The sequence below is a fragment of the Terrapene carolina genome, unplaced genomic scaffold (genome assembly GCF_002925995.2).
Source record: "Terrapene carolina triunguis isolate 2854851 unplaced genomic scaffold, T_m_triunguis-2.0 Scaffold247, whole genome shotgun sequence".
NCBI classification, from domain to species: Eukaryota; Metazoa; Chordata; order Testudines; family Emydidae; genus Terrapene; species Terrapene triunguis.
The window spans coordinates 4,434,552-4,453,376 of record NW_020664598.1 but is presented as its reverse complement, the minus strand read 5'-3'; the positions used below and the strand labels follow the sequence as shown (position 1 = coordinate 4,453,376).

Genomic DNA, 18,825 nt, shown 5'->3' with positions numbered 1-18,825 from the left:
GGGGGAGCGCGGGCTCTGAAGGGGAGGGGGTGCAGAGGTGGAGGGGGGCGGGCTCCGAGGGCAGTGGGGTGCGGGGGGGAGCGCGGGCCCCACCGGCTAGTCGAACTCGGGCAGCATCGCAGGCTCCGCAGCCCTGTCCCCACCACCGGCGCTTCCCTAGCAACGCTCCATCCTCGCTCAGCCACCGCCCTCCTTGGGGGCGGCCCCCTTCTTTGACACGCGATTGGCTGGTGGTGCTGTCCATCCACCGGCCTCTCGGGCTGCTATTGACTCCCTTCCATTGGGCTCCACCTTTTGGGAACTCGGCGTCGGCGTCCTAGATACTCTGAGGCCATTGGTTCAGGAATATACTTGTCATTGGGTATGAGTCTGTCAATCGAAAGAAATGCCCCGCCCATTGCGAGGGACAAGCGGCCTGAGGCAGGCGATGAAGTCATTAACGCTGCAGTACTGGGTGTGTGCGCGTGCGCTCAGGTTGTTTCTACCCAGCAACTAATGACAATTCCTGGAACCTCTTTTTGATTGGACAGATCACGGCGGCCCGTACTATCTAGGCGGAATTATTCTATAGGGAGGGTTAAGGAAAAGCGCGACGCCCAGAAAGATACGGACTAGCAGTACTTACCAAAATGAGGCACAACTTCCTGGCAGCGTTCTGAGGGAAATAGCGGGAAAAAAACTATTTTAACTGCCTACGCCCTTCGGTACATAATGGGCTCTTCCACGCTTCTCGTTCACTCAACGCCGGGTTAACTGAGTTAATCGCGCATGCGCACGATCCTCTTCCCTCTAGCTCGGCCCTCTCCGGCTTTCGTTCTCCGCGCCTGGGGCTGCGCGTGCTTTCCCTGGGTTCTTCAGCCGGCTCTCGGCTCGTGTGGGCGTGCAGCCCCCGCGGGGGGCAGGCATGCCTGTGCGAGCAGTGACAGCCAGCTACAAGTCAGTGCTGGGGCAGGGAGTGCCTCACGCTGTAGGTAACACCCCGTGAGAAAGAGGAGAAGGGTGTGATTATATTGCTCACCCTGGCTGGCTTCCCGCCCACCCCTGCATCCTCCAGTTCATGCCCTCCCATCGCTTTCACTGCCTCCCTAGCCAATCTGCCTCTGTTGTCAGCTGCCCTGGCTTCCACTCCGTCGCTCACCGGTCTCCATCTCCTCCCACCTGTATGTTGTTGCCCCTCGCTGGCTTTGTGACGGTAAAAATTTAAAAACCAGATGATGATAATGTAGCCATAGGATAAGTCTCTTTCCATTCCACTGGTATTTCATGAGCCTATTAAACACCAGCCATGAAAGTTACGTATTTTAAAATTAGCAGGTCTGCATAACTTGCATCCAAGAGTTTTAAAAGCTGGCTGAGGAGCTCGCTCGACTGTTAATACTGATTTTCAATAAGTTTGGAAACACTGGGAAGTTCCAGAAGACTGGAAGGAAGCTAATGTTGTGCCAATATTTAAAAAAGATAAACAAGTTGTCCCAGGTTATGGAGAACTCCTTTAACAAAGCCAGGGAGGATCTGTCTATAGTGCAGTAGAATCCACCCAGCATTCATTGATGTCCCAAAGATCTACACCACCCAATGTTGGGATCAAGTGTGCTAGTTGGGATGGATTATTTGGCGACAGGTTTTTTGGCTGTTCCAAAGTCCTAGTCAAGAATCTAGAAGGGACGTTCTCAGAGTATTACACTATCCATCCTTTGTCACTTTTGCAAGTTTTCTATCCACCACATGATCCTCTGTCCCATTCATTAGCTTCCTATCTATGTCTGAATGTTAGAACTCCTCGTGGACTTGCTGCCCTCTGTCTCTTTCTCTCTTCCCTTTGCCCAGTCACTCTGTTCCTTCAGTTTTACCTCTTTTCATCTCTTTGACTCTTCACAGGTGGAAGCTGTTCTTTCACTTGTATTGTCAATGGTAGTTTAAGGCCTATGTGGGCCCTATGATCCAAGCAGGTGCTCATGCCTGTGCTTGCTGTTAGCTGTCCATAGTCTTCTCCTGAGTACAGCAGAGCACTAATAACTGCTCCCTACTCTGCAGTCTTCTCTCTCCCTGAACATGTGGAGGAGAAAGAGAAAAGGAGCCCAAGGAAAAAAACAAGTGGGGGAAGAGAGGATTCCTGCATCCTCCCATCAGTCAACAAGGAGGCTGGTTGGACTGAGTCCCCATTCAGCAGCTGGGGAGAAGTAGAGCACACCTTTGCCCCCATTTCCTCCTCACTTTCTTTCTGTCTTTTCTCCACCTATTAGGCAGGAATGGGGAGTGGCAGGCCCCCTCTTGAAAAATGAAAGAGGGAAAGAACACCCCACCCAGCAGCTATAAGAGGCCCTGTTATCTGCAGTAATATAACTCCTCAGCTCCTGTTTTGATATCAGGTAGGAAGACGTGAGTAACTAAGGGAATTGGGACTGTCAGTAGTCACGTCAACAGATAGCCTATGCTTTGCCTGTGGAGCAGGAGGTGGGCCACACTTTGTCAGGCAGGCTGCAGAAAGCATGGATGATGGGACTGCAGGTGAGTAGGAGCAGTGGTAGTAAAGTAAGGTTTTTAATTCTGAAGACTGAGCCAAGGACATAGGTGGCCTAGTCTCAGAGATAAAGTGAAGTCTTTCTTGTGGACTGAGAGGAAGCTGATATCATCCTAGGTAATCTTATGAAGAAGGAGAGATCAGAGTGTGGTTGCAGGGAGTCTAATGGGGAGACAAGACTAAAGTAGGGTTCTGGGGACATTACTGAGTAGGAGGTGGAAGACTTAAGCGACCTGATTCTGGAGTGGATGGGAAAGATACAAGAGCCTAGTGTTCCTATGCAGAGGCCTTAACCAGGGAAGTGGGAAACTCTTGATTTAAAACAAAATTGTTTTATTATATTTATTTATATTACAGCATCACCCAATGACCGTGATCAGATCAGGGCCCCAACATGCTGGGCACTGTAAGTAAACATATAGTAAGAAGTGATCCTTGTCCCAAAGAGTTTAAGTTAAGCACGCACATATATGTATGCATGTCCAAAATGACTTCAGCAATATTTGGATTACTTCTCCCTTTTTCACTCTAGTCAATTTGGTCATAGGCCTGGGTATAGTACAGAAGCTGCACTGGTGGTCTTGTTTAATGATCTCTTCTTGGTGATGGAGGAAGATCAAGTATCCCTGCTGTTTCTTTTAGATCTGTAGCTACCTTTGATGCCATTGACCATGAGTATTTACTGATTCACCTGTAGGCATTTGAAATGGTGTACAGGAACTGACACAGGTTTTATTGATGCAGCTACATGAATAAATGGGCTCACTTTAGCGTGGCACTTTCCCTTTCTTTTTATTTGATCTCAGAGGTTGTATTAGACAGCTGTTCATCTGCTCAGAGGGCTGTCTTGTGGACTTCTATGAGATTGCATTTTGTCACCCTTCTTGTGCAAACTATAGACAAGGCCGTTAGTAAGTACGAGTTACGATGCCTCAATATACTGATGATGCCTAGCTCTATATTTCTCTCTCTTCAAGTTCTAATCCTGCCTGGGCAGTAGGGTTATTTACTCAATCTCTAATAGAGATTGAGGCATGGGTGAAAGCTAGCTGGCTGAGAACCAGTGGAAAGAGAGATGATTATAGGGTGGGGGAAGCAGTCAGAGTATTAATGGCAGTGATATCAGCACTTTTGATTGTCTTCACATGTATGCCATGTGGTTCTATGGTGTAAAAGTTGGATGGGTGGGTGGGATCCACAAAGGGAGTTAGGTGTCACAATGCTGAGTGTCGTAGCACCTAATTTTGAGGTGCTTAGAAAATCCCAGGAACAAAACTGTGATCCACAGAGCCTGAGTTAGGCACTTGGGCTCCCTCTGCAATGAATGGGGAGAGGCAGGTGCCTAGAATGTGATCCACAAAAGCCAGCACACTAGGCGGGGAGCAAGCCAATAGGAGATGCTGATGAGAGGGGTGTGTCCTAAGCCCTGCCCCTCTCTCAGGGATAGATGCCCAAATCTGGGCTGCAGAGGGGTGCCTGTCTCTGCTTAGTGATCCACAAACAAGAAGAACCCGCTGCCTGGAGTCAGGTGGCTTTGGCACCCAAGCTGTTTCTTGCAGAAATGAATTAGGTGCCTACCTTGCTCCCTGCAAAATGGCTGGAGGAGGAGCTGAGCTTATAACTTTTAGCCCACTCAGTCACCTGGGATGTGGGAAACCCAGGTTCTATTCCCTCTTCTCCTGCTAGAGGGAGAGAGCATTTGAACAGGGGTTTTCCACGATTGTGGTCTAAGCGCTGAGCTATGGCATAGTCATGGGCGGTGGGTGAAGCTTCCCTTCGGGAGGCTAGCCCCCTGCTCTGCTTCTTCCGGCCGAGGCCATGCCCCTGCTCACTGCTCTCACCCACCCCCGTGGCGGGGGGGGCTGAGAGATTGGTCAGGGCCATGGGGTGGGGGTGGTGGCGAGGCCTGGGACTGCAGTGGAGCTGTTGGCTCTGACCAGAACTCCAAGCCCGGAGCCCCTCCCCCGTTTGTCCCCTTTCACCTGTGGCCCCGCCCCCACTCCACCTCTTTCCTCCAGGCCCCACCCACCATTCACTCTTCCCCCCTCACCCACTGCTGCCCCAAGACCGGAAAAGCTGCCATAAGAAGCTGTCTTCTCGTATCGGTTAATCAACAGGTGTTTGAAAATGACAAATCTTTACCACAAGCATATGCAATGATTTATGGCCTAAGCTATTAAAAGTAAATTCAGAAGACCTACCGAAGGCAACCAAGCTGCCAGGCTTGTTAACATCCCAATCCTCTGAAGGAGCAACAGCCAAGAAAATAGAAACATTAGGAATAGTTGGCTCAAAGAGGCATCTGTCCAGACTGGCAATACTGCCCCTTGGAAGGTCTGATTCCACCTCTGATATAAACCAAGAAACCCAGAGGCAAATGGAATGAAAACCAAGCTTCACAGCCAGGATATGCACGGAGACCCATGTCAAAGGAGTCAAATCAATTAAATGAACCCGTTTTATTACACCTGCTGCAATAAGGGAAGAGACAAGACTCCTAGAAACAAAACTAGGAATCCTTATGTCAGAGTTATAAACAAGGGAGCCCAGGGAACTCCAGCTCCCTATGCTGTGACCTCAGCTTAAAAAAATCTCCAACTGGGTAACATCTCAAAATTGAGGCAGCCACGGTCCACCAAAAAAAGTTCATGATCAAAACCCAACCCCTATCTGCTGAAGTAAAGCAAAGGCCTTTTGCTTCTAAAGAAAAGGCTCATCTCCAAATAATGGCTGCAGAGACTGTAACCAAAAAGTAGCGACTCTGCTCAAAAGATCAAGGAGACCTTCTACAACAGATATAAAATATTCTGCCTCAATGATGCCATACCAGAAAAAGTCCAAAAGAAACTTCTGAACTTTTTCTAAAAAAAGGCAATTAAATTATTAATGACTAGCACCTGCTCTCAAAGGAGAGTCGAGGCAAACACCATTTCCACCTTTGTAACCTCCTCTCTAACTTTTCCATGACTCCTTCCCAATTCCAACCCCAATTATCAGTCCTAGCATAATTCCCAGTGCTTCAGCTCCACAGTAGCACCCCTGACCCCCACCTGCGCCCCAACCCCCTGCCCCACCCTGATCCCCTTCCCGCCCTCCGAACTCATTGATCCCAGCCTGGGGCACCCTCCTGCACCCCAAATCCCTCATCCCCAGCCCCACCCCAGAGCCCACACCCCCTCCTGTGCCCCAACCCCCTGCCCCAGCCCTGATTGCCCGCCCTCTGACCTTTTCGGTCCCAGCCCACAGCACCCTCCTGCACTCCAAACCCCACCCCAGAGCCCGCACCTCTCCCCCCCAGCACCCAAGCCCCTACCCCAGCCCGGAGCCCCCTCCCATACTCCAAACACCTCAGCTCCATCCCCCAGCCCAGAGCCCCCTCCTGCACCCAAACCCCTCATCCCCAGCCCCACCCCAGAGCCCGCACCCCCAGCCGGAACCCTCACTCCCTCCCTCATCCCAACCCACTGCCTCAGTCTGGAGCCCCCTCCTGCATCCTGAACTCCTCATTTTTGGCCCCACCCCATAGCCCACCCCCCCAGCCAGAGCCCTCGTGTCCTCCCACACCTCAATCCCTGAGCCAGCCCAGTAAAAATGAGCATGTGAGGGTGGGGGAGAGTGAGCGACGGAGGCGGGAATGGAGTGAGCGGGAGGGGTGGTGCCTCGGAGAAGGGGCGGGACAGGGGGTGGGGCAAGGGTGTTCGGTTTTGTGCCTGTAGAAAGTTGGCAACCCTACGTACAGCTCTGAGGGAAAACTCATTGCAAAGTTCCTAATCCCCACAGGATCTTAATGCACTTGGCCTGAGGGCGTCTTGAAGTGGTCAATCATCTTCTGCTGTGCACGAAGCAAACCAAGAAAAACTTTCTTTCCAAGCCAAAGAAAATCTTAGAAGGCACATCCATTTGAGAAAGGCCCTGACATTGGGCCCTAGCCAGTGCATTCTAAACTTTGTTATCCAATAGGTCATGCAAAAGTTATTTTTTATGTTTCAAGCTCTCATGCAACCCAACATCATTACTTCCATGAACTTCCTATATCTGTTATTCCATTGGTCAAAGGGACATGCACTTTGGTCATCAGTTTTTTTCAGTCTATACCATTTCTGTTTGTCAAACACACACACAGAGACAGGTCTCATAGTATGCTGAGCGGACAAGAAAGACTGGTTTCCTGACAATCTATCTGTCACCTCTACTCCACGTTTCCCCTTCGTCTCATCCAGAAAACTCCCCTCAGGGAGTTCAGCACCCAAAGAATCTGTGAGTTCATCATCCCTCACACTCTCAGACTGAGTGTCACTACTGACCTCGACAGGGGGAACCTCAGAATTCCAGCAGTACAAATTTGGTAACAGAGTGGAGAATCAGGCCCAGGTCTTCTACGTTCTTTTGTTGTAAGGGTTGAACATTCTGATTCTGGTGCTGTCAAGGTTCTATTCCCTTTAGCTTGCATCTGCTTGGGTTTTAGTGCACTCCTTTGATCGTCCATCTCCCATTTTAGCTGGCCAGTCTTACCTTCTTCTTGAAGCACCACCTTCTTTTCATTTCTAGGTTTCCTGATCCTATTGTTGCAAGCAGCTACCTGCATTTCCATTTTAGCTGCCTGGACAATGACGAATTGGCCTTCTAGTACTTGGCTTTATATCACTTCTACGTTTATGAAATAGGCCCAGATTAGGAGATCTTTTTGACTGGGACACACTCTGGGAAGCCTTTGACAGCTGGTTGCCCAAGCCCATGGCTAAAGACACAAAGGAACTCCCTTCTCTCCCTCCTTTGGAGAAAAGTTGTTTAAAACCATTGGGGGGCTCATGACAGTTTAGTGCCTGTTGGAGAGCATTCTTAAAGTGCAGTTCTACTTTGAAAAGGTAATCTGTAAAAAAATGATATTGTCTCTAAATGATTTCCTTATCAGTTGTGGATGGTTTACAAATAAAACAATGCATTCTCTAATTGCTGGCACTATAAACTTCACTGGGATCTGGGAGTTAAACTGGGTTCTTTTCTTTTTGCACGTTATCACCAGGTGCTGCATGTTGGCTTGTGTCCTTAGTGACCCTTGTGCAAGCTCACTGCCTTCAGCATTCAGTTAGTTTCCCATGTCATCGTCCTCATGGAGCAGAACCAGTAGCAAGTTGCACCCAGGACATCAGAGGCAGATGAAGACATCACAGCCTGCTACTTTTTCTTGAGTCCAGTATTAGTTACAATCCTGGCCTAAGTGGAATCCTGTCAGGGCTTAGATTCCATAGTACAAAGGCCTTTATGAATACCTAAAATAGATATAATCTACACATGGGGTAGGGAGAGGAGAGTAAAACCTGCTTTCCCACCCTTTAAAGTGTCTTGTAGCCTGGGGGAAATCGGGAGAAGCACACCCATCCCGGGCAAATTCCTTCCTAGCAGCATGTCAAACGAGCACAAACATGAGGAGTCTTTCATAGTGTGGCTGAACATAATTTACATATCTTAAACCTCCTTAAATCTAGGGACCAAAACCTATTCTGATTCCTCCCAGAGTGTCAATTCCATGTCTTTTTGCAAACATGCCAAGCCACTGTCAAGGTGAATAATGGCTGTAGGGCTTATTTAAGGTTTATCCTCCAACATCATGACTTTTGTTGGCGTTTGATGATAACTTCTGCTTTACTATATCTGGGGGAGAAGATTATAGAGGACTTAACATTCAGGACAGAGAGGGAGGTTTTATCTGCAAATCAGGAAGCTAAGAGCGAATTTAATTCTGCTGCCTTGTATAGGCACATGACAGTTGTCGGGGCTTTCAATATGTGATCTTACTCCACAGGGCTATGTACTGTCGATATTTTATGTATGTAACAGGCATAGTATAATGTATACCCTGTATACTCTATTGCAGGGCTGACCGAAAATGTGCCTATGGTCTCCAATCTACACAGTAAATTCTATGTCAGCATTAGATACATTAAACAATTGAGGGTTTTATTGAATTAAATATGAAAATGGTTAATTCAGTCAGTACTGTATCTCCCCTGTAATTTAATTTGAGATTCAGTTTATTTTATGGTGCCCCAAATGTTTGTTTACAGCATGCTGCAGACTTTTGTATCAAAACTGAGTAACTGAATAATAGAAGTAGCCAAGAGGGTGCTGGGAGTTTTGTCACTTGACTAGCAAACAATTGGGGGTTTTGGCCTTTGCAAAAATGTGGACGCAGTTTGGGTTTATAGAGCAAGGACATTAGCTAAATGTTAAAAGATCAGCAGTGCAATAGTTAACAATACTTTGATAGTGAAATTTGTAGACGATCACACTTTATTGTGTCAGGCGGTTCAGACTGAAGTGGATATTGATTTATACTTGATTCACATTTGGAACATTTTTCATCACAACCAGACAGGCTAGAAACTTTGTTTTAAATGAAACTTTGGATTTTAGAGCCCAAGTGAGTAACTAAAAGTTTATTCTGCAACGATTTTAAAAAAAGCAAATTTCTAACCCTCCTGGTTACAGAGAAAAGCTGGAAAATAAGAATCCTAAAGGCTCAAAAACCAGAAGGCAAATATAAAGGATCCAAAATTCATTTTTACTTTTTAAAAATTGCATGTTTTTTAAGCTGTCATGATTTTGGGGGGGGGGGGGGAGAGGGAGGGAGGGAGGCAGCGCTGACCCGTGGTTTTTGAATGCTTGGGGTTGGAAATATTGCAGCCTTCCTGCTCTCTCACAGCTCATGCAGTAGAGGCTCATACCTGAAGCTCCAGAGGTGTCCCAGGTTTGATCCTGGCCAAGGATGACCAGGGTCTGTCTGTGTTACACTTGCCTAGTGCTCTCACACACACCCTGTTACTACTCTTAGTGTAATTACATGTTATTGCCACTTGAGGTCAGCAGCTGCTGAGAAAAAGCCATCAAGTTAGCAAACACCATCTTGCTTTGTTACTCCATTTTCATTTACTTTAGACTACATGAAGATGAATGTGTTCTTCACACTCATCCATCCATTAGCATTGTAATTCTTCAAAAGCAGAGGACTCCTTTTGTAGGAACACAAACTTCAGTAAGTATGCTTCCTTCTGAGTCAGCACTGAGCAGTGTCCTGGGGAATGGTGCTATGGAGTGCTGACTGGCTTCACAGAGCGGTCTTGGTGCCTACAGTACTAGAGAATGGTGTTCTGTATGATGTGATGGTGGTGACTCAGTACCTAGCAGTAGTAACATTTACATGATACTTTTCACAACAAGTAGGTGTTTTAACACTGGCATCGTGGCCAAATCTCAGCTCATGTGTTTACTTTTTTCTCCTTTTCTTCCTGTGGTTTCATCTGGTGAATCGTTTTTAATTTCCTGGCCTAAGTAGTTGTGTAGCGTTGCTAGTCAATACACACTGCGCTCCATCCCAGAAATGTCTGCATTTCAGTAGTGTGAAATTATCCCCCTGCATGAGTGATGCCAACCGATATTTCTGGAGAACCTTTCCTCCAAAGATCTCTAAGCACTGGACACACTTAACAAACAATATATTTGGGGAGCAGTGTATTGATCACTGAAATGAATTAGGGAAAATATAGGTTAAATATTAGGAAATGCTTTATAGCTAGAAGAACAAACTGCCAAATGAGGTTGTGTAATTGCCATTGCTAGATATTTGTCAAGGCTTTACATACGCACCCATCTATCAGAGATGATTTAAGGATAGTGAAATCAGTCTTACCCCAATGCAGGGATGTTGACTGAATGAGTCACTTTAGGTATATTTCACCCCCAAATAATTATTTTAATGCTTCCCACCTTACCCTAACCAGAGATACAACAGCAGACATGGTTTCAGCATAAAATCATAAGAAAATAGCCCCTTCCTCTCAAACATACCCCAAACCTAAATGAAAGAAGGAACATGTGATAGAAAGTAGAGCCAAAATCGATGTGACCTTTATTATTTTAACAGCATCTTTCAGCACAATTACAGAGTTACAGGGCTGCAGAGAACAGAGTGGGAGTATAAAATAACAAAAATAAATAGAACAGGAGCCAAGGAGGTCAGCAGGAGTTGGCTGGAATCAGGTGGTGAAGGGCAGATGGAGGGTTCAGATTGGTCAAAGGCTTTATGATTCAGCCACCAAAGTTATGAATTCTGGAGAAGAGAAAATTTGTTTAAAAATAGCAAGAAAAAAGTAAATTAAGAAGAAGCATGTTACAGAGGTTCACAGCGTCACTGAGACAGCAGGGTCAACTGCATTAACAACCTTTCACAATAATTGAATGGCTCATAAACCTAAATGCATCAGAGGGTCAGATTGTGGGTCAGAAAACATCACAGTGAAGCTAAAACATTTTTGAGATGCCAAAGAGGGAATTCAGGATATGTCAATCCACGCAGACTGCCTGTTGCTGCCTGGTTGGTCAGCCTCTTTAGTTGTGCAGTACTCCTTAGTCACAAAGTCAGTTTCCTTTGTGAACCCAACAGACATAAGCTAATAGGAAGAAGGCAAGCACTGGATATAAATTTTGTAGTGAGATGGAGTCCGCTCTGTCAGTGGCTGGCAGCACCTCTGAAAGACTTTTCATAGCACTTGTGCCCCAGTATTATAAATATATTAAATATAATTCATAATAATAATTGGCAAACTGACAGAAGCCAGTACATTTTAAAAGTCTAAGGCTGAGATTCCATCTGCTTTAAAATCTAGGTGAAAACTTGGCTCCTTTGAAGTCAATGGCAAAACTCCCATTGACTTCTTAGGGCCAGGATTTCACCCTGTGGCTTTTATTACTGTGTATTTACAACTGTAATGGTTTAAAAAAATTGATGTATTTGCATTTATTTTCCTTGTGTTTTGGTTAAACAATAAATCTTTCAGCAAAGATTATAAAGCACAGGAAAGGTATGTTTGCATCTCAGTAACTCTCACCACATTGAGCTTTGAATACTGTATTACCCAAGGAAGTCATAATTCCTCTCTCTATACAGACTTGGAATGGTGATACGTGAGAATACTGGGTAAAGTTTTGAGGACCTCAGTGTATTAAAAAAGATACTGATAAACTGAAGTGAATTTAAAGAAGGGCAACAAAGCCGATGAAGGGTTTAGAGGGCATATTCTACAAAGGGGAGGCTTAAGGGATTTTAACATGTTCAACCTAGAGAAAATATGACAAATGCGGGATGTAACCAGCTGTAAATATGTGAGAAGAATTTACTGAAGTGCGAAATAATGAGGAGCAATGCCTTGAAATGTAAAAGTGTGGAAAATGGATCGTAGACATTAGGAAGCAATTGCTAACAATGAGGTCAATAATGTAAGCGCAGTGACATAGTAGAGGTGTTCCAGAATGGTTTTGATAAACGCTAATAGGCCGGCAGAGATGCCAATAGGGGTTATATTAAATCCACATGTATTAATTAATTATTCTGTAGGGTATAAATCCAAACTAGGATTAGTGGTGCAGAATATGCAACATAAAAGAGGGGTAAGGCCCAGGCAGTGGGTATGTGAACTGGAACAGTTTGACTGATGAGTTAAATGTTGCACAACCCGGCTTAAGAGGAAGCAAAAAAGCACTTTGATGGGAACTCAGAATATTCAGGGCAGAAAGAGAAAAACCTGTGATTGCTCAAGCCACCACATGAAGGAAACTCATGGTGGGAAACGCAGCCTTCATATGGACAAAATCTTTCATGCCTCCATAAGGGAATACAACCGGTGTTTAATGTATATCAGATAGCACACTCAGTATATTGGCAATATTAGAATTTAATCCTTTTTCTAACATGTAGTATATATGGAATAAAATGCAAATAAATTAATCATGGTTATAGCCAGATATTTTCTAAAGTATATAGTTATATTGATGCTATTATTGTATATTGTCAACATAGTTCAAGGCTATTTATTTAATAAAATACATCATGTATATGAATAACCTATCTATATTTTACACAATGTCTATGAATGATTCCTATATTTCCAATATATCATATTTAAGTATTATAAACAAATTCCAGAGTTCTAATTATGCAAAACTTATTTTCACTTTATTCTGTAATGCTCTTTGGCCCATCAGCAGACTTTTCCTCAACATTGCAGAGGACCCAGCAGAAACCCTGCGGTATTTCATTGAACTACCAGAGGTAATCTCTGTGAATTTAATATAGACTAATCATTTCTCTCTCCAAACTGGTAATAAATTATTTTGGGATACACAAGATTGCAAAAGAGAGAAACTCATCGGAGCATTTTTTACCCCCTCCTGATTTTTCTTCTAATTTTTTTTTTAACTTGGGCCAACAAATAGTTGATTTGAATTCTGAACATCTTTCATGACAGAGTTCTGAGAAAATGACTGGTAGAATCAGAAGTATTTCCAGAACCTCAGCTGAGTGGAGCTTGAATGCATGTACTAGATAAAGGTTGTGATCTACAGATCTTTTCCCTGTAGCACATGGCTTCTGACATCACAGACCTACCAGTGTCAGGCAGCTGGAGGAACTGAAGGGTATGATTTATATGTCCAATAGCTAACACACACAAGAGATCAAAAAATGATCTCAAGTACAAACTTTCCTTTCTTTTGTTTTCTCTTGCACCCTTGGAATCTGACCATGTGATTATGATGTCTTCCAGCTGAGGGACTGTGGAAGGCTAGACTCACCTCCCCTGAAACTGACTATGTTGCCTCAGTAGCATTCCCCCTTCAGTCTGGGAGCTGAGGTCTGGAGGATGGTCACCCTCCTAGATAACATGGACCTGGGTTTGGAGGTTGTTTTGGTCCCTCAATTTTGACTGAATCCAATGAAAGATGAAGGGATTCATTACCTCTCAAGAGACGGGTCAGCACCTTGCAGGAGTAGGCCCCGTGTTTTCAACACTTCTAGATTGGCAGGCCAGCCCCAAAATACAAATCTTCATCCATTTAGCCAGAAGTATAGATAAATTATTGGAATAATTCCTGAATTGTGTGTGGAAGCAGAGATGAGTTCTGAACAGCAGATCTGAGAGATCATTCCTAATCTGAGACATGTTTCTGAAGGAGGCTCCATAGGACAGCAGAGATGGAAGTCTACAATGAAAGACCTGAGGAACAGGTGGACCTGGCATGCTCAAATCAATCTTCAGAAGGCACTGAATGCCACTCCTTCATCTCTCAGAACTGTTATGGGCTGCTGGGAACTACACTGAGGCGACTCAGGGGATATCCAATTCATTACCATCATCTGCAAAAGGCTGGATCTCCATAGTCAGCTAGTGATTGATGAGGCTGGTGTTTGAAAACTTGACCCAAGGGATGGACCCAGGGTGAAGGAGGACAATTCATTTATTAGAAAAAAATCCAGTGTTTCTGTAGCAGAAAATATAGCATCAAAATCGAAAAATATCAAAACTAAGAAATAGCTGTGGGAGTTCCAACTTGCAAAGGCTTTAATGGTTGGGGAATCAGGCATATTGTGAGACAGAGCAAAGTGTCTCAAACATGTCGCTTATCACCATTTCCCCTCGCTCTTTTGCTCTGTCCCCCACAACAGGTAACTTGCCACACACTCTACGCCTCAATGGTGCAGGAGTTTGCCCGTAGAGTGAGGTTCGGGAGGGAGGAGAGCTCTGGAATGTTGCTCGGTGGGGGTGTGGCCAGAAGTGTGTGAGGAAAAAGAATCTGGATCTTGATTCCCTTCACACTTGCACTAGTGTAAATCCACAGTAACTCCACAGAATTCAGTGGACTTACACAGGTGTGAAACTGATGGGAGAGGCTCAGGCTAAGGAGATACTCCAGATTGCTCTCATAGAATAGGTCTGCTCCCAGGCATTACTTCACTTTTTTTTTTTTTAATGTTGGCCACATCATTAATTTAAGAGACGCCAACACCGTTCTCTTTCATATAAGCCAAGACGAGTCTGAAATATTTCATAAGTAGAGTTTTCTTTTAACTGAACTGAGATTGCTCCTGTTTCGCAGTCGTGGAGGTATCAAGTTGGTCAACCAACTATGAGCATCCTTACAAGGATCTTCAAATGACTTGATTAGTGCAAATTGCACTCCTGTCCAGATCTCTGGGAATGGAGCCACTAATTTGAGTGGGACTAGAAAGGTTCTGTCAGTAATAAAGTATGTGAAAGTATCTGAGATTAATGACATAGAACCCTGAGTTCAAGACTGCTGCTAGTAGTCAGCAACAGCTCGCTTTGCTCATATGCCACTGTGACCTAATCAGGGCCTGAGAACTTAAGAGGATTTAGCCTAGAAATAGGCTCATAGACATTCTTCTACTGGTGTGCTGTGGTCAGGCAGCTAAGCTTATCTTATTTGTCACCTCTCTCTTGGGTAATTTTGTATGTCATCCCTTCTGTTTCTACCCTATAAACTGTGAGATCATGTTGGGTAACCTCACTTTGTCTTGTATTTTGCACACCATTTGAAGACAACACCTTTATAAATCCAAGAGAATGGATAATACTAAGAGACAGGACTATCTGAAGGAAAAATCGAGATGTTTCTAGTTTTCACCCTATCAAAGGGGCTGTCAGGATGATGGGAGGTTACAAAGTGATTTTCTACTGCTGAGCTGACATAATGCTCCGGATAGAACCCCCGCTTCCACCTCCTCTCTTATAATGGAGGGAAAGGGTTCATTTGGACCTGCACATCTTCATATCTGTTCCAACGAGCTTCAGTAATGTGGAGGAGAGAAAAGAAGAGGGAAAGGGAGTAAGGCAGTCTGTGGACTTGTTTGATAAGAAGTTGCCAGGAAGAGCAAAATATCAGTTTCCAAATTTCTTGTGCCCCTTTCTTGTAAGCCTGATGATATAATCTTGATAGTTAATGAAGTTAAATAACAGGTTTCCCCATTTCCCTGTGAAGATTATTGGCGCCACACATATTGTGGGAACTTGGATACACAGTGATGGCATGAAGGTTACACAATGAACTTACTCAATACTGAATGTTAAGAATTTGCTTTGCTAAGCCATCAGAAGTCTTGCATCACGTTCTCATTTAAGTGAAACAGCATTTTTTTAATCAAGGAGAAATGCTGCTATTCAGCTGCTCTCTCGCTCTCTCTCCCTGCCTCCAAATTCAGCTCCTGTAAACTCTGAGGGCCTGATCCTGAACCCATTGCAACCAATGGAAAGACCCCACTGACTTCAGTGAGGGTTGGATGGGGCCCTTTAGCTCTCTGCCCTGTGAGTGCCTTTGCTGTCTCCCATCCTGTGCTAAATCTGGGTTTCTATGAACTGCTCTCTCTAGTGTTGGGACTCAGCTTCTGCACCAAGGAAGGTACCAAAAATTTAGCAAGCCCTGAAATGTAACTAAGTCCTAATCTGCCCTCCACAAGGTCACAACTGGCAATGAAGCCTATGGTGCTTATACCTCTGTACTAGGGGCAGAATTTGATCCTCCCTGAAGCCACCTACCATCAATGCCGATTTTGCCATCGCCATCCTTATCTCCAGCAGCCAGGAGTGTCTTGGTTTCTTTATCAGATAGGTCTCTGCCATTAGGGGTGAAGCCCTTCAGTAAAAATCTAAAGAAAAGGCATGGAACAAAGAGGAGGCTGGGTCAGTAGGGTTTAACATTCCTGGTTTGTAGAGATGACTAGCAGTGGTGTTGAGACATGCAATTGAATCCAGGGACCTGGCCCCGGTTGGTGACCTTCTTCACCACACAGAAAGAACGAGTGCTGTCACCTGGAACTGTCTGAGATGGAGGAGTTGTAGTTAGACTACAGATCACTCACATAAAAGTTAGATACCGTTCTCTCCACACACATTTGATCCTACTTTTAACTGTTTACTCCCCCTGCTGAACCATGCAAACAACTGGATACTGCCCAAGTCAGGGCAGTCAGGAGTCTGAATGGGACCCCATACTCGGGTGTGTTTTACTCAGATGAAAATATGAACACATCCTCTTAATGTAAGGACATAGGGAGGACTCGTCCTGCTTACTTCAACTCGTCCTCCTCAATGAAGCCACTTTGATCTTTATCAAGAATGTGGAAAACCTTCTTTACATCTTCCTGGCTCTTCTTTTTCAGTCCCACCATTTCAAAGAACTTCTTGTGGCAGAAGGATTCGGCAGCTGCGGGAGAAGAAGAGTGAGGCTGGGTTAAGTGTAGGTTGGTTCCTGAGGCACATTGGTATAGATGTTCCTGATTTTCTCCCTCTCTGCCACAAAGAGCCCTCCTTCTTAATCCTACCCCTAGAGGCCACAAGGTCAGGGGCCCCATTGTGCTAGGCCTTGTACATATACAGAGCAATATGCAGTCACTGCCCCAAAGAGCTTAAACTCTGAATAGACAAAGGGTGAGAGACAGTGCCCCCGCTGTACAGAGGGGGGGAAGTGACTTACCCAAGGTCATCCCTCGAGGCAGTGAGGGAGCTGGGAATTAAACCTAGGTCTCCTCCCTTCCCATCCAGTGCCTACGCTGTGAGATCTCCCAATGAGGAGTAAGAGCATTCACCTGAATCCTGAACTGGAGTCAGAATGTACCGAACATATTTTTAAAACTTCCTCTTTTGGAAATCAGAGTTCTGCCCGGCTCAGCCGCGCAGGCTGACAGGATAAGGCCTGTCTCTAGTTTATGGTGACATCTCCCGTTTCCTCGTTTCCCACACGGAGCCAAAGGGACATGCAGAAGTAGTTTGTATTCTGGGGCACGGTCCGAGGGACTGCTGTGCTGCATGGCCCCTGCAAGATCGTGTGCTGCACAAGTAGGGGGGAAAGATGAGGTTATCTGGTCCACTTCTCCCTTCCCTCACCAGCACCTCCACCCATATGGAGCCCTATAACAATGTGGGCTGGAGAGATGTTAGGGGAAATCAAAGTGCAGTGGGCTTCCGTGTTTGCAAAGCATCCTTATTCCACTAGCAGCATCTCTGGGTCTACAGCAGCATAAGGGGGTTCGGTCTCGTGGGAGCTGCTTGAGTCCTTAGCCGTAGCTAATTCCACCCGGGGCAAAGTGCCCGGGGACTTTGTGACGGTACTAGAGCCATGGAGGTAGCTGCCCGAGCGAAGAGAGCGCGGCCCGATGTCCCTTCAGCTCCGGGCTGCTGAGTTTCCTGGCTGGGCGCTCTGTGTGTGTGTGTGAGGGGGGAAGGTCACCTCGCGAGCAAGAAGAAAGAGGCTTCCCCCTTTGCAGGCTGGAAAGGGAATTTTAGTTCTGGGGGCTTGGATCGTGTTCACCCGAGAACACGGATCCCGACGCTTGCTTGGCAGAAGCCCGAGCCGGAGATGCAAGGGCATGCGGTTTATTTGGGGGTCACCTGTCGAACGCTGGCGGAGAGAAATGGGGAGAGTTTGAAACGGGAGGCATCGATCTGTGCCTGAAGTATGGAGCACTGCAGCCATCTGTCCTGCGGGAAGCTTCTGCAACCCAGCAGGCTTATCTCTCTCTCTCTCTCTCTCTCTCCATCTTCAGCCTGAAAAGTAAAACCCACATGGGGGGCCCCCCTAACAGGACAGACCTCAGCAGTTGCGTCTGCCACTGAAACAAGAACCGAGAGCTCTGCAACGCCGGGGACTAGATTTGGGGGAGGCTGGGGGGAGCTGCGGGGTGTCCCCCAGGCTCTGTTCCCCACCCCCAAGGCATGCCCTTCCCTAGTGTGGCTACAGCTTTGTTCCGTTTGTAAATATCTCGTGCCTAGGAACCGAGTCTGCTTTTGCTACCTACTTCTCCTTAGAATGAATGGAGCGTGTCACGTCTCCAGTGTCCAGGGGAAGTTTGCAGAGGACACATCCCTGGGTTTAATAAGCCCGACGTGCTCAGGTTGCACTTTTCTCCCCATCCCCGTCCGATGTTTTATCCAGCCGGCTCCTCTGACCATCCCCGAGCTGGGCACAATTGCACCACAGCACCGCACTGAGAGAGAGGAAAAGCTACTCACCCGAAAAGGCTCCCACAGCCGCCTTGATCTCCTCCGCGCTGAGCAGGTCCGTCATCGCCATCCTGCCGCTGGGTGAAGGGAGAGGCGAGTGCGAAAAGATTAAAAAGTGCCTCTCTCATCATTCCTGCGCATATGACTCAAGCTGCAGTGCCGGCTGGGGACGGCACACCTGGAAGGGCTGGACCCGTGCCAGCTAGCGCCCCCCCTCGGGGGGGAAGTGCCGCTAGCCCGTTTGCACCGCCCGAAGTGGGCCGCGGAAACAAGCACGCTGGGGCACGGGTGTGGGTGGCTGTGCATGGACGGGGGGCACTTCTTTGGGAGGCGGGAGGCTAAGCCCCGCTGGAGCAGCGCCAGGGGCCGATCTAGGCTGGCAGAGGAGTTGTGTCAAGGGCAGCGTCAAGGGCGCTGAAGGGTGGGGACACTAGGGCAGATCCGTGCGGGAGGTGC

The 18,825-nt window shown here is 46.4% G+C and overlaps 2 protein-coding genes across 5 annotated transcripts in view; both read right to left on the bottom strand.

Moving 5' to 3' along the window:
* IFT27 (intraflagellar transport 27) overlaps positions 1–727 on the bottom strand; it is a 10,601-nt gene extending 9,874 nt beyond the window's left edge. For 2 of the 3 annotated variants that reach the window (XM_026657567.1, XM_026657571.1), the window contains exon 1: positions 94–181. The gene's annotated coding sequence lies outside the window, so the exon portion shown is untranslated. Of the gene's footprint in view, positions 1–93; positions 182–625 lie in introns of those variants that run through there. The other variant, XM_026657568.1, reaches the window with a different exon arrangement.
* A 9,677-nt stretch (positions 728–10,404) lies between these two features.
* PVALB (parvalbumin) overlaps positions 10,405–18,825 on the bottom strand; it is a 10,218-nt gene continuing 1,797 nt past the window's right edge. For both annotated transcript variants that reach the window (XM_024217370.3, XM_024217371.2), the window contains exons 2-5: positions 18,379–18,446; positions 16,441–16,573; positions 15,907–16,016; positions 10,405–10,628 (exon numbers count right to left, since the gene is read on the bottom strand). In XM_024217370.3, coding sequence (XP_024073138.1) covers positions 10,600–10,628; positions 15,907–16,016; positions 16,441–16,573; positions 18,379–18,439 — 333 coding nt within the window. In that variant the 5' untranslated portion in view covers positions 18,440–18,446 and the 3' untranslated portion in view covers positions 10,405–10,599. The remainder of the gene's footprint in view (positions 10,629–15,906; positions 16,017–16,440; positions 16,574–18,378; positions 18,447–18,825) is intronic.